The sequence below is a fragment of the Leptonychotes weddellii genome, chromosome 11 (genome assembly GCF_054177405.1).
Source record: "Leptonychotes weddellii isolate Sample4059 chromosome 11, ASM5417740v2, whole genome shotgun sequence".
NCBI classification, from domain to species: domain Eukaryota; kingdom Metazoa; phylum Chordata; class Mammalia; order Carnivora; family Phocidae; genus Leptonychotes; species Leptonychotes weddellii.
In genome coordinates this window covers 51,058,540-51,073,839 of record NC_138379.1, presented here as the reverse complement: position 1 = coordinate 51,073,839, position 15,300 = coordinate 51,058,540, and the positions used below count along the sequence as shown (strand labels likewise).

The following is a 15,300-nucleotide window of genomic DNA, read 5'->3' as shown; positions in this document are numbered from 1 at the left end:
ACAGTTATGTGAGGAAGGCGCCAGGGAAGGCAGACAACTTCTAGAAGCTGAAAAAGAAAACAGATTCTCCCCTCAGAGCCTCCAGAAGGAACCAAACCTAATGACACCTTGACTTTAGCCTATCGAGACTGATTTTAGACTTCTGATCTACATAACTGTAAGAGTATAAATTTGTACTGTTTTAAGCTTCTGCTTTGCTTGTGGTAATGTGTCAGAGCGGGAATAGGAAACTAATGCAAATTGCCTTTAAAACATCTAAGAGAGGTCAGTTAGGCAGATGGATGTAAGGGTTTGGAGGTGAAAGATGAGGGCTGGGCTTGAGATATACATTTGAGTGTCATATTCAGGTGGGTCAGCATTGAAGATGTAGGAGGGCATAAGCTCCTATGACTGTCACCTACATGCTGTGCATCTTTCACCGAGGTACTTAACGTCTCTGAAACATTATTTATTGAACTTTTATTCTGTTCTGGCATCATATCAAGCTATTTACATGCACTCTCATTTAATCCTCACAACCACTTTATGAGGTAGACACCATTTTTATCTCCTATTTACAGAAAAGGAAACCGAGGTTTAGAGAGATTAATCATGTCCAAGATCAGACAGTACATGATGCAGACTAACTCCATTCCTCTGCCTTGGCCCTTATAGCCCATGCATCAGCAGCGCTGGCACGATCTACGAGTTCGTTATGACTCCTGAATCAAATCTGAATCTTCACAAGATCCCCAAGTTACTTATACATTGTGTAACAAGCGCTAGACTCCAGCCTGCCTCCAGAATGGGTTCCACTCAGGCAGGTGCTGCACCAAGAGCCTAGTTCGGAGTTCTAGAAGCACAGAACGTTTTTCACCTATCTTTGCTTACATCATTCTCTACCTGGAGCTAACACTTCTGTTCAGATGCCCGGATTAGGCACCTCCAGAACTCTCAGGTGCTTTTGTCTCCTGTAATTCTCGAGTTACAATGCTGTCTTCTCCGCTACGTCTCTAGTACAAAACACAGTTCTTTCTCGCCTAGGCACCCCAACGCCAGGTTCTGCCAAGCAAAATGCAGGAAGCGCCAGAGCAGACGCCCAGCAACTATTTAAAAAGAAGTATGAAGTAGCTAACGAAACTTAACTTGTCGCCCTAAGAGACCCGCGCAGACGCAGTCATACCCTGCCGAGCCCGAGAGAGGCCGGACGGTGAAGGGACAGTGAGCGCGAGGTTTAAATATCAGAACTCCGGAGCCCCGCGGGCCGACTGACTGAACGCATGCGCGCAGCGGCCTGGGAGCTCTCTCAGACGGCCTTCCCCGCATGCGCGGGAGCTCGGATGCGGATCCAGTTGGTTGAAAGTGCTCGGCATTGCAGTAATGGCTGCTCCCGGACTTGCGACGGGTGGTGGAAATTGGTTTTCGGCTTTGGCGCTCGGGGTGACTCTCCTCAAATGCCTTCTCATCCCCACCTAGTAAGGGACCCGCTCCGCGGTTGGTCAAAGCGGGAATGAGAAGCGTGGATGCCCGCGGGTGGGAGGAGGAAAGGGAACTTGGAAGTCATACGGGCGCCGTTTTGCTTCCCCCTCCGCCGATTGATTGTTACTTGACCTGAGAACTAGATCATAGCCCTGGATGGCTGGCTTCAGGATTGGCGCTGTCTGACTTCAGTGTTTCTAAGCCTTGGGTCCTCAACCTTAGTGCGCAGATTTAGAACACCCACCTCCACCATTCATTCAGTGGTATTTATCAGTTGCCTGCCAGCTAGGCACTAAGTCCTGGAGGTGCGGTGGTGAGAAAGACATTTCCTCTTCTTGCCCTTGATAGAATTCGTGGGGGCAGATAGACAAAAACGATAGTTTCAGATTGTGATAGGATGGATCTATGAAGGAAATAGAGTGACTACGGGTCAAGGCTTTACTCTTTTAGGAGGTGATGTTTAAGTTAAAATTTGGAGGATGAAAGAGAATAAGCAATGTAAAAAGCAGTTCAGGCATAGGAAAGAATTAAGTATGAAGGCCCTGTGGTAGGAAAGAACTCAGCATTCTGGGAATAGAAAGTGGCCATTGTGAGTGAAGAGCATTACGGAAGGAGGAGAGTGGCACAGAATGAGGTGGGTAGTGGCCAGATCACACCAGGTTAGACTATTTTAAAAATGGAGGGGCAAGTCTGAAAGCATGGAAACCAGTTAGGTAGGAAGCAACCATCATGTAATGTGTATACTGTGGGTACTCAATATTTATTAATATTAGCATCCACCATCTCTTCATCCTTCCTAACTCTTATGCAGTGATTTCTCCCTTCATTCCTTTTCTCCCTTCCCTCTAGGTCTCCCTACCTTTTCCCAATTTAGGTTTAGGTTTACTGGTATACTTTGGTTCAAGTTCTTGGTGATATTCTGTTGGATATGGAAGGAAGAGCTGTATGTATAGAGTGTACATTCATGCTGACGTGTATATGTAATTATAGAAGCAATGAAGTGTGTGTGGGTTTAGCAAAATGACTTACAGAGACTTAGAAAAAGGAGTTGGCCAGTCAAACTTTCTGCATAAGTGAAAGTAAATAAGAAACATCTTCCTGCTTTAAAAGCAAATTGGAAAAATTGTTCTACAATGTAAGAAATTCCTTTCAAATCAGAGTGAAAGGGTTTGTTTTTTTTTTTTTTTAGCTGTAAGTCTGTGCATTTAAAGTGATATTCTTTAGTGACTTGCTTTAGTTACTTAAGCCTAGAGACATGTCTTCAGGGTTGTTACTTTGAATACCACTCTTAGTCCAGGATTAAGAATGTACGTAGTTGTAGTTAATGCTCTGCTTCTCAAATTGTAAAACCTGGGGATGTGAGAGGGAAGCTACAAGATAAATGTAAAAGTAGTCAACAAAGTGTTAACTGCTTTTTACATACCAGGTACTGTGGCTAGGCACTACAGGAGAGGACAAACTGGATATGATCACTAACCCCCTAAAGGGTGTAGTTTTGTAGGATAACAGTTCCAGAAACAAATCAACGCAAATATGTAATTACATTACTACACTTGTGTTAAAAGCATTACAAAGGAAAAGAATGGGATTCTATAAGAGGACTAACTAGGGGGACTTACTTTAGATTGGGTGTCAGGGAAAGTCTCTGAGGAATTGACATGTAGTTGAAGGCCTGAAAACACGCCCAGTACATATCTTTTGGTAAACATAGGTAAATGCATTTCTGTTGAGTACTGTGTATGCTTAGAAATGGAATTCCTAAGTCATGAGATCAGTTTTGAATTGTGATTTTGAGGATTCCGTAGGAAATTAAGGTGACATTGTCAGCAGGAATTTGGGGATGTCTATCTCTAGAACTCAGGAAAGAGATCAAGCTTGTATTGTAGTATGGGAGTCATCATTATACAGTTGATAATGGACGCAATAAGTATGAATAAGATTGTCCAGAACAGAGTAAATTGCATAAAAAGAGGACCAAGAACTGAACCTTGGGGAACATCGGCATTTACTTGATGAATATTGGAATGGAAAGCCATGAAAGAGACAGAGAAGGTTTTGGCTAGGAAACTCAGGAGAGTTGCCACAGCAAAGGTTGTATACAACGTTGGGAAGTGTTAATCGGGTTTTACTGCAGAACTCATAGTTGACTTTGATGAGTAGTTAACTCAGCAAGAATGTGTTGAGCCCATCCATGTATCAGGTGCTATTCAACACATGGAGGGGAAGTACAGCAGTTGACAAATGGAAAAAAAAAATTATTCTAAAGAGGGGAGAAGAGTACAGAATATGCCACCCCAAAATAAGCCTCTGGCATCAGGATTATTTGGGGCTGATTATTTGGAGAAACTGCAGACACAGGAGAAGCTCTAAAATCAGAGAAGTTACCCTTTTGTAAGGAAAATTTACATTAGAAAGGGGGCCTGTACTGGAGAGAGAGCTGTGATGGGAGATCACTTTTTCACCTCAGAGACTCAGCGGCTGGCAGAGCAACCTTGGTGCACACCAAACATCCTCTTCTGGCTTCCAGTGAATTGCCTTCGCCCCATTGGAAGGCCCAGGCCCCTATCCCTTTCCTCAGCTCAGGGTGGTATATAAGCCTCAATCATTTGGCTGCCTTCTGAGTCTCCTATCTTTCTTACATCTTTTGGGGCTTTCATACATGCATGTGTTATTAAAATCGGCTTTTTTTCTCCTGTTAATCTGTGTTATGTCAGTTTAATTCTTAGGCCAGCTACAGAATTTAGAAGGGTAGAAGAGAACATGTTTCTTCCCCTGCAGAGGAGATGCTTGACTATATTTGCATATAGTGAGGAATTTGGAGACATGGGAAAGGCAGGGAAGGGGACTTTTCCCAGCTTCTCTGTCGGATGAACTCCTGCTTATCCTTGAAGATCTAGCTGGTGTGTGAAACATTTCCCAGATAATGAATTTTGTTAGAATTCTTTGTGAACAAGAGTAAGTCACCTCTGAGCAATAGCCAGAGGACCTCCCTTATGAAAATGTATGGGCTTTTGATCAGCCCTTTAGACAACTCCAGGAGCCTTTTCACTTACGTATAGATCCCCGACTTTTCCAGAAAGCAGTCTGGCCTTCAGATAAGTGAGGTGTTTCAGGATTATGTAATGCCTGTTTGTGTTTTTATAGGCTCATGAGCTATGACTATATAGGAGTGTTAGTCCATTTAAAAGCATAATTTTAGAAATGTGAAATCGAGGGGTGCCTGGGTGGCTCAGTCGGTTGAGCATCCAACTCTTGATCTCAGCTGGGGTCTTGATCTCAGGGTCGAGAGTTTAAGCCCCGAGTTGGCCTCTGTGGTGAGTGTGGAGCCTACTGTTAAAAAAAAGAAAGAAATGTGAAATTAACAAATGTGACAAAATCTCATTTCACTCATCTGATTGTTTTGAGTAGCCATTCTACAGATTTTGAAGTACACCGAAACTGGCTTGCTATCACTCACAGTTTGCCAGTATCACAGTGGTATTATGAGGTAAGTTTTAATTTTCACTTTTTTGGTGGCTTATCTTTTACAATGATGTGTGATATCATATAAGTATTACTGACATTAAAACACTTTTGCAAAAAAAAAGTTTTCTGTGTGATTACAGGTATAATTAATCTTCAGAAAAATTGTGCTTTTTCCTCTTCTCTGTCCTCTGGCTCTATTAGGGAATCCCTTTACTTCAAAATGAGTTTCCCAAACTATACATTGGGAATTACAATATTTGCCACACCTTTTTTGAAAGAATTGGGATTGAGAAAGAGGAAAAATTGGATTCTAGACCTGGCTTTGCCACAGCATAGAAAATATATTTCATTTCTCTGAGCCTTAGTTTCTCATCTGGCACATAAGGATTTGGAATGAATTATTTCTAAGATCCTGTCTGTCCCCAGTATTTAGTGATTTATGAGAATGTGATTTGTAGGCTTCTGGTAATATACAAAGCATTCTCTTCTATTATTTATAAAAATGATGTATTTTTATTTCTGGTATGAATTACTAAGTTGCATATGATATTTCATGAAAAACAGACCTCACTTCAGAAGTGCCTTGATCAGAAACAGCACTCTGCTGCAGGGAGATTTTTTTAAGACAATCTAAAGTTTTCTGTGAATTTGTTCTTGCTTTTTGGGTTTTTTTTAGCCAGATCAGAATAGTCCTTAATAGCTGAAAAACAATTGACCTAAGGGACCAAGTTCCTTCTCACATAATAACACTATAAGTATTTGATAGGAATATTAAGGATCTATAAGTAATTTCTTTAAAGTATTTCAGTTTGCATGTATGCAGACTAATTAGAAGACATCATATGTGGCATAGTAGTCAAAAGCTTGCAGACTGCCTCTGTGTGACTTTCAGCTCTGCCACCTAATGCCCATGCTGGGTGACCATGGGCACACTGCTTGACCTCTCAAAGCCTCAACATCCCTGACCATTAATGATAATAAGTATTAGAGTGAAGTGAATATAACGCTTATAATACTTAGCACAGTCTTGGAACAGAAGTGCTCAGCAAACATTATTAAGGGTTATTAATAATTAGCACTATTCATATAATGACCCTTGGACTATAAATGAAAAGGCAGCCCCTATCTCCCCTTTCTCTCTGACCAGTCCCTCTTTGTTTCTTTTGCTAACTCTTCCTCACCTGCACACCCTTTCAACAGCTGGTACTCTCTAGGGTTCTCTTTGTGGTCCTTGTTCTTTTAATTCTGTATTTCTTTCAGGATGTTCTCCCTCCTTTACTTCTATAATTTTCACCACTGTCTCTTAGGACTCCTAAAACTCTATTTAGGCCAGCGCTATCTTCTTTATCAGTTTATTTTAGATAAAAGAGACTTATGTAAAAGATATTCTTGGGGCACCTGGCTGGCTCAGTCAGTAGCATGTGCGACTCTTAATCTCAGGGTTGTGAGTTCAAGCCCCACGTTGAGCGTGTAGAGCTTACTCTAAAAAAAGATATTCTAGTAATCGTATACTTCTTTATTCTTCCTGCTCTCCTCAAAAATAACAACAAAAGCCAACAAGGAGCAAAACTCAGTTGTGGGCAAGGCTTGACTATATGTGAGAGGAGGCTCATAGTAGGAGATAAGGCTGGAGAGGTACATGTGGTCAGGTCTGGAAGGGTCTTTCTGCCATACTAAGGAGAGTGAACATGTGAGCAGTGGACTGCTTAACTGTGACTTCTAACCTGCCTTTCTGCTCTGACTTCAGCTTAAATTGATTGGTCTACTGATTGGGAAAGACACAAAAAGACCCATAATAAATATTTATGGAATGAACACAGTTGTTTTGAATCTTCATATGAAGAGGTTGGATGTTTCTATATTTGAAGATACAGCTCTTGGAGAGAGCAAGATAGAGTCCCTCGTGTACAGCAGTGTGGTAAGCAGCCAAGGGCGTTGCAGCTAAGACCAGATATCGTCAAGCCAGCACAGGCTGACGACAGCCAGAACTGATAACCAGCAGAACCAAAAGAAGCCTGCAAAGACCCAAGACTGATTAGACTCATTTAAAAAGGGAGGACTTTTGCAGCAAATTGTCAGACTCTCCAGACATTGAATGCGGTGAAAAAAAGGTCAGCGTCTGATGAGTCTGATGGTTTGCTGCAAAAGTTCTCCCTTTTTAAACGAGTCTAATCAGTCTTGGGTCTTTGCAGGCTTCTTTTGGTTCTGCTGGTTATCAGTTCTGGCTGTCGTCAGCCTGTGCTGGCTTGACGATATCTGGTCTTAGCTGCAACGCCCTTGGCTGCTTACCACACTGCTGAACATGAGTCAGTGCTTGACATGAGTCATTGCTTGACATGAGTGACTCCATCTTGCTCTCTACAGTTCTGTTGTAGTAGCTTACTGAACTAATGGATTTTGAGTCAGGAGACCCAGATTTGAGTTCCGGCTCTACCAGGTATTAGTTAAGTGGTGGAACTGTTCACTTGGGAGAAGATGATAGCTAATAGCTTCACTGACTTCCCAAAAGCGGTTTAAGTAAGAAAATGGCCCCAAATAGAAATCCTTGAGGTCAAGAGAACCTTCAGGCCTAGATTTGGAAAGTCTTTGTGTGGGGAATAGGGATAGCATATAGAGACCCTCTGAGTGGTTTGGGATTGAGAATAGCAAAGAAAGGACAGGGACACTTTGTTTTGGAAAAATGACCATCTCCCAGGCAGTACCTGTCCCTCCCAATTTTTTTCAACGCTTCCTGGTCCCCATTTTATTTAAAGTAATAAACGTGTCAATAAGATAAAGTAGGCATGAACCTTTTACACTTCCTATAGGGTAAGTGGCTCTTTAAGTGTAGAGTGAACTCTGACATAGAAACTGTAGCTGGGAACTGCTGATGTTAATAAAGTCCAAGTTGATGTTGACTTTCTTGGAATTACATGGAGCAGTAATTTCTCAACTTGTTTCTTTTTTTTAAGATTTTATTTGTCAGAGAGAGCGCACAAGTAGGGGGAGTGGCAGGGAGAGGGAGAGGCAGGCTCCCTGCTGAGCAAGGAGCCCCATTCGGGACTCCATCCCAGGACCCTGGGATCATGACCTGAGCTGAAGACAGACACCTAACCAACCGACTGAGCCACCCAGGCATCCCCTAAACTTGTTTCTTAAGTATCTATACCCTAGCAAGAAAACATTTTGGAGCATTTACTACTCAGTGTGAGTTTATTTATAAGTTATAAAAGTACTGCTTTATTAATACACTGTTAAAAATAGGCATTAAGGGCGCCTGGGTGGCTCAGTTGGTTGGGCGACTGCCTTCGGCTCAGGTCATGATCCTGGAGTCCCAGGATCGAGTCCCGCATCGGGCTCCCTGCTCGGCAGGGAGTCTGCTTCTCCCTCTGACCCTCCTCCCTCTCATGCTCTCTGTCTCTCATTCTCTCTCTCTCAAATAAATAAATTTAAAAAAAAATAGGCATTAAAAAGGATGAGATTAAACGATAAAATTTTCTAATTTTTCTATCTACAGTTTAATAGCTCATCTCGTTTACAGTCCACATTGGAAACCTGGGATTAGGGAAGGAACTTTTCATGAGTGAGAGCTTAATGGGTAGGTTCATAGCTTGAGTGCCCTAGACCCAGAGCCTCTGGGTTTGCCTCTTCTGAGGCTTCTACATTTTTATACCTGCAGGGGGAGTAGTTAGGCTACTTCTTATCTGGACCTAAAGTTGTCATTTATCCTTACCACAAAGAGCTGACAAGTAGTTTATTTATTTCCTTAAATAATGTGAGTCTCTCTTAAATAAGAGTGAGTCTCTCTCACCTCATTTTATAACACAGAACAACCCTAAATAGTAGTCCCTGTGGACACCCAGTTAGTACCCAGTGAACCCTCAGTGCAATTCCAGAAGGAGAGGAGTTTGCCACTGAAAAGAGCAACAAGTGCAGAGTAGAGAGATTATTACGGTCTGAGCTCTTAGAGGTGCCAGGTACAGGTTTAGTTTTAGGGACATCCTATGGTGATAGTAATAATTTTTAAAATGATAGTAAATAATATTTATTGATATTGAGCTTGTATCTGGTTCAATGCTATATAAACAGTATTTTATATGTGTATGTAAAATTTAATGCAATAACCCATGAGGTACGTACTATCATCCCTATTGTTTGGATGAGGAAACTGAGACTTAAAGAAATCTAGAAAACGTAATATCCTGAAGTTATATACTTCATTTTCATATACTCTGTATTTCACATGATCTGCATTTTCGTTTACTCATTAGTGACTGCTCATTCACTTAACTAATGATTATTTAATAATATATCAGGCACTTACTAAATGTTCAGAATACAGAAATGGCAAAGAATGGCATTTGCTCTCTTAACCTCAGTATCTCATAACCTATTGGAACAAAAGATAAATAGCATTTGTGTTGCATTTTGCCATTTATAACTGTATTTCATATGTATTATGTCAGTTAGCCCTTATAATACCTATTTTACAAATAGGGAAATGAGTCCAAGACAACTTGAACCCAAGCTAGTGAATCATTTATTATGCCATAGCTCCCTTTTTATATTTAGACGAGTAGCATCATATCATTACCAAGCTTATTCTTGCAAATTTCATTAACTTCCTTTGAAATATACTTGATTCTAGTTAAGGAAATTGAAGACCATATTAAATAACTTAGGAACCAGGTTTTGGTGTTCTGCTCAGTCTTACATAGGAATTACTGTATTAATTTTGGTCATTTTTTTAAGTTTACTTTTTTTATTAATCTCTACACCACATGTGGAGCTCAAACTCACAACCCCAAAATCAAGAGTCGCACGCTTTTCTGACTGAGCCAGCCAGGCACCCCCTAGGTCATATTTTAAATGCAATTTCATTTCATATGCTTTCTTAAAGACTAGAGAACGAGGATTTTCAATCTTTACACCCACTTTGTTTATTCAGTTATTTTAGGATACATTCTCTCTTTGATTTTTACCACAGGCAACTTCAGAATGGACCTTGGATTACCCCCCTTTTTTTGCATGGTTTGAGTATGCCCTGTCACATATTGCCAAATATTTTGATCAAGAGATGCTGAATGTCCATAACCTGAATTACTCCAGCACAAGGACCTTGGTTTTCCAGAGATTTTCTGTCATCTTTACAGATGTACTCTTTGTGTATGCTGTCCATGAGTAAGTCTGAGAATGTCATTTTGTGTGGAAGGTGTTGAGGACATAATACAGTGTTAAGTAGTATTAACTGGTTCCTCATTTGGGGGAAACAAAATTCATATAATAACAAATGTTAGAACAGTCCCAAACTCTGTATTTGTGTTTTAAACTGTACAGGGAGTAATTACAGTAAACAGTCTAGCTGAATCGTCTGGAAGAAAATGTGGGATAAGGTGGGGTTACAAGGCAGAGGTAGAACAAGAGATTGTGAACATTGTGAAAAGTAGTCCCAAGTAGAGTTCCATCACCATTTCTCCTGCCTAGAATGGTTCCGTATGCTTTTCTTTCCTTTCCGTATGCCCCCAGAGGCTTCTGTGACCTACCCTATTCTTTCGGATACACACACATACTTAGAGCACACCACACTCGTGTACACACATGCATTGTGCTGACCACCAATGGAGTTTCCATTCTAGTAAACTCAGGAAACCTTACTGAGTGCTTTTGGGTTTTGTTTCTGGATTCTTTCCTTCATGAAGACTCTTCATTAATTTTAAGTTACATTTATATTTTATATTCTTATGCTTTGTATCTCTTATTATAAATTAATTTTTAGTTGAATACACATGTATACAATGTCTTGCACAGTGACTTCCAGGTAGTAAGTTCTCAGTTACTGTTTGTTTCTATTCTATCCGAATACTTAAGCCTGCAGGTATGATTGTGACAGAGCACTAACTGTGTCCCTTCAGTGACCCTTGTCAAAAATGGATCTTTTCTCTTTGTGAGGCCCTGAACCCTTGCCCCATTCAGGGAAGAGTCCCTTGGGAATGTTTTAATCCCTGATCATTATCATGGAGTGTTTCCTATTTAACACCTTAACTTTCAGTCTGTTTATCACCTAGCAAGAGTTGGAAAGGAAGGTGATTTGTGATGTACTCCTTTAAACTCAAAACCTTTGAATTCAAGCTCCCAGGGCAAGTGTATATGTAGGCAGAAAGAGGAGGAGTAGAATTCATTTCCATCTGCAATGTAGAGGGAGCAGTTAAGTAAGATAAATTGTTGAGACCTATGTGCCAGTTTCTAGAATCAGGCACCAAGTATAGATAGTAATTTACTTAATTTTCTCTATTACCCTATAAGGTTACTGTCTGTTGATGAGGAAACAGTCTCCATGGAGGAAAAGCAGGTCACTTTTTGCTAACCCCTCTTTAATTGCATCGTTATTGTCTATTTTTTTGGCTTAGATTTCTGTTTTTAGGATTTGCCAATATTCAAATGAAAACACATTTTTAAAAATCTTTTTATAGGATTATACATCTGTGTCAAAATTTTGGAAAACAGAAATGTACACATATATACGATGCATATAAAGTAAAAATGACCCATACTTCTCCACTTACAGCTATCACTGTTAACATTTTGGTGCATATTATTTCAGCCTCTCTTCTGTGTCTGAATATAATTTTTATAAAATAAAAATAGGATCATAATTTTTGTCATCTGCTATTGTCACTTAATAATAGATCTTGACCTTTAAATGATACACATTTTTAATAAATGTTTTTAGAATTATTTGGACAATCAGGAGCTATAAGTTCATGGCTCTATTTTTAATTTGAGTGATATATATATATATATTTAGAGTGCTATATCATCTTGGTCTGCATTTTTTTTTTAGTACAGTTGACACACAATGGTACATTGTTATACTAGTCTCAGGTATGGTCTGCATTTTTTACTCAAGGACTGAAATAGTGTGTGCCCTCTCAGTTTTCAAAATCCTTTTGGGTTTATGGTGGTTGTTTTTTAATTTTTCGTTTTATTAAATGAAGACTTTGTTTCAAATCAGCATAGCTGAGAAAGAGACATGGAACTGGCCCTAAGGTCTTTGTTTCTGCTGTCACCTTCTTAAGCAGTCAAGAACAGCATGGACAGTTTATCAGGAACAGCTAGTAAAATGTATTTGAGTGTATCAGAGTATACTCTGTAATAGTATTGTGATGTTCTAATGAAGATCAAAGTTGTTTCTGCTTCCTTCCTACTGTTTCAATGTAGGTGCTGTAAATGCATTGATGGGAAAAAAGCAGGTAAAGAACTTACAGAGAAACCGAAGTTTATCCTATCAGTGTTACTGCTATGGAACTTCGGGTTGCTAATTGTGGATCGTATCCTTCCCTTACTTATTCTGATATATACTAAGTATAAGATCAATTATTTCTACAATGATGATTCTGAAATGTGAGCTGCTTTTGAAAATGGATGTGGCATGGGTCATTGGGTTCCCCAAACTGGTTTCTATGGGTTCTCCAACTATACCAGATTCTGGTTGTTAGAGCACTTTGTCTCCGAAAAGTTAATGATGTTCAAGAACCAGTTAAACCACCAGTAAGTAAAGCAATATACTGGGGTTTGTGGTTGACTGTCTTTAGATTAATATGTATATCTTAAATAGTTCTATAACACATTATTCTAAATACCTTTTCTAAGAAAGGGTCTACCTCAGTGTTGCATATGGGAACAGACAGGCCTTCATCCTTTTCTGCCATCTTGGCTTACCACATATTAACAAGCAAAGTTCTTAAATCTAGAAGGTTTGAATGAAACTAAAATCTTAATGATAGAAGCCTAATATTTTATAATTTTCATACAGGTAGCCACGTGTGAGGAAAACACCCAGACTTTGGTTCAAGTCTGACCTGGACTCAGCTCTTAGCTATGGCATCACAGTAGCTTTAGGCTATATATGGATTAATGGCTCGAGCTCTAACTTCCTCACAGGTTCATTGTGAGGCTTACTAAGTAAGGTTGTGTATAGATACTCTAAAAAAGGGGGTGCTGCATGCTAGCGGCCTTGAGTGACTTTTAGGCCTTACTTTCTCATCCCTAATTCTAAAAAACAGAACCAAAAAACTTGCCCTGTAGCTGCTAGGTCTTTAAGGTAGAAAAAACATTGGAAAGTTTCCTGGTTTTCTTCTTAAATGTAAATTTTTTTTATCCCCTATATAATCCTTGGCACTATATACATTTTAATTAGTCTAAGATTTAACTCTGTTTCTGAGAAACATATTTATGAGAAATCCAAATTGGGAGGAATATTTTTGTTTTTAGTTTGCCCATTAGGAAAGCATTTGCATTTTTATACTCAAAAAATCTGCTGATACAGTTGAATTTGAATTTGGTATCCTTGCTTGTCTTTCCTTAACCTAAGCCCAGATATTCATTTCCAGTACAATGGTTTTTTATTTGGATTAATGCTACTCTCCATTGCACGATTATTTCAGGTAAATGCAAAATAGGCTGATGAGATTTTTTTCCCCCTTAGGTCTGACTTTGAGCTTATAAAGGCAACAGTATAATGGGTGAGGGGCAGACTTATTTGACCAACTGTTTTGAATTGCCAAGTGCAATAGACACTTTCATTGAGTGTTTCTCACAAATCCCGTCTCCTCTTTTGATAATAACTTTCTTCCTTTTACGTGTAGACTCTAAAAACTTGTTAGAGGGTAGCAGGCCTGAAAAAAACTTGAGGTGCTATATTTGGTTGGAATCTTTTTTTTTTTTTTTTAAAGATTTTACTTATTTGACAGAGAGAGACACAGCGAGAGAGGGAACACAAGCAGGGGGAGTGGGAGAGGGAGAAGCAGGCTTCCCGCCAAGCAGGGAGCCCGATGCAGAGCTCGATCCCAGGACCCTAGGATCATGACCTGAGCCGAAGGCAGACGCTTAACAACTGAGCCACCCAGGCGCCCCGGTTGGAATCATTTATCTAGGAATGAAATCTTCAGTTTTACAATATAATAACTGATGGTAGGGTTTCACCATCAGAAGTAGGTAGCATAGTGTAACAGAAAGTATGGGATTTTGGAATCAGAAGACTTGAGTTGAAATACTGACTGACCCTAATAAACTGTATGACTCAGACAGGGCTCACACAAATGCATTGACTGCTTTGGGTTAGGTACATTATATACAGTATCTTATTGAGTAAACCTCACAACTATTCTGTGAAGTTATTATAATTATTACCCTCCTCTTTGTAGAGGAAGAAAGCAGAAGTTCGGATTTCTGGACCACCCCTCTGTACTCTGGCTCAGAATCCTTGCATCGGGGTTTCAGATTCTACATGGAATTTTGATTCACAGTCAGGTTTGGGAACCATTAACCCAAAGCAAGTCATTTAACCCCCTCAGCCTCAGTTTTTGCATCCATAAAATGAAATATACCCCCTGGTCACATTGTTATTTGTAAAATGGGGCTCCCCACTGGGGCGCCTGGCTGGCTCAGTTGGTTGAGCATCCAACTCTTGATCTCAGCTCAGGTCTTGATCTCAGGGTTGTGAGTTCAAGCCCCATGTTGGGCTCCACACTGGGTACAGAGCCTACTTAAAATGGGGCTTCCTACCTCACAGGGACTTTGGAAAGATCAAATTTGATAATCTGTTTTAAAGTTCTTTGTCAACTATAAATGTCTGGATAAGTTTTTTCTTTTAACCATAAAAAGCTACATAGTACTTAGAACATAATTGGCATTCAATGATTGTTGAATAAATAAAGTTTAGCTATAGAACCAACTAGACCTTCTCTGAATTTAAATAAATTATAAAATGGGTGACGAGAGATCTGAAAGTCCCCCATTCTCTTTCCTTATCATTCCTCACTCATCTATTCTAGACCACACCCAATGAGAGAGTGAGAGAAGGAACCTGGCCTTTCAAGGTCCCTTTGGCTGTCTCCTTGATGAACCACAGGAACATTATCTCATTTGATCCCCAGATTCCTGTGAGGTAGGTAGAATTCAGATTTATTTAGTTATAGCCAACTTGGGATTTTTTTGTTTATTTGTTTTAAATCAGACCACCTTTAGTTTGTTAGAGTCAAGTACTGTACTTGATGCCTTCAGCCTGGTAGTACTATATGTTACCTGATCTGTAACAGCAGATTTAAATGGTTCTGTGGTAGCATAACATATGTATTCTTTCGTACTCTCATTCCCAGCTCCTCCCTGGAAATCAATTCCAGCTGTTTAAAACTGTAAGGGGGGCGCCTGGGTGGCTCAGTCGGTTGAGCGACTGCCTTCGGCTCAGGTCATGATCCCAGGGTCCTGGGATCGAGTCCCACATCGGGCTCCCTGCTCTGCGGGGAGCCTGCTTCTCCCTCTCCCACTCCCCCTGCTTGTGTTCCCTCTCTCGCTGTGTCTCTCTCTGTCAAATAAATAAATAAAATCTTAAAAAAAAAA

At 40.1% G+C, this 15,300-nt stretch overlaps 1 protein-coding gene across 8 annotated transcripts in view; it reads left to right on the top strand.

Moving 5' to 3' along the window:
* The first annotated feature begins 1,275 nt into the window (after positions 1-1,275).
* The window catches only part of ALG8 (ALG8 alpha-1,3-glucosyltransferase), a 25,080-nt gene continuing 11,055 nt past the window's right edge, over positions 1,276-15,300 (top strand). For 4 of the 8 annotated variants that reach the window (XM_081798908.1, XM_081798907.1, XM_081798904.1 and 1 more), the window contains exons 1-5: positions 1,294-1,454; positions 4,867-4,945; positions 9,890-10,083; positions 12,121-12,230; positions 13,279-13,346. In XM_081798908.1, coding sequence (XP_081655034.1) covers positions 1,360-1,454; positions 4,867-4,945; positions 9,890-10,083; positions 12,121-12,230; positions 13,279-13,346 — 546 coding nt within the window. In that variant the 5' untranslated portion in view covers positions 1,294-1,359. Of the gene's footprint in view, positions 1,455-4,866; positions 4,946-9,889; positions 10,084-12,120; positions 12,231-13,278; positions 13,347-14,735; positions 14,849-15,300 lie in introns of those variants that run through there. The other 4 variants (XM_081798903.1, XM_081798902.1, XM_081798905.1 and 1 more) reach the window with 4 other exon arrangements.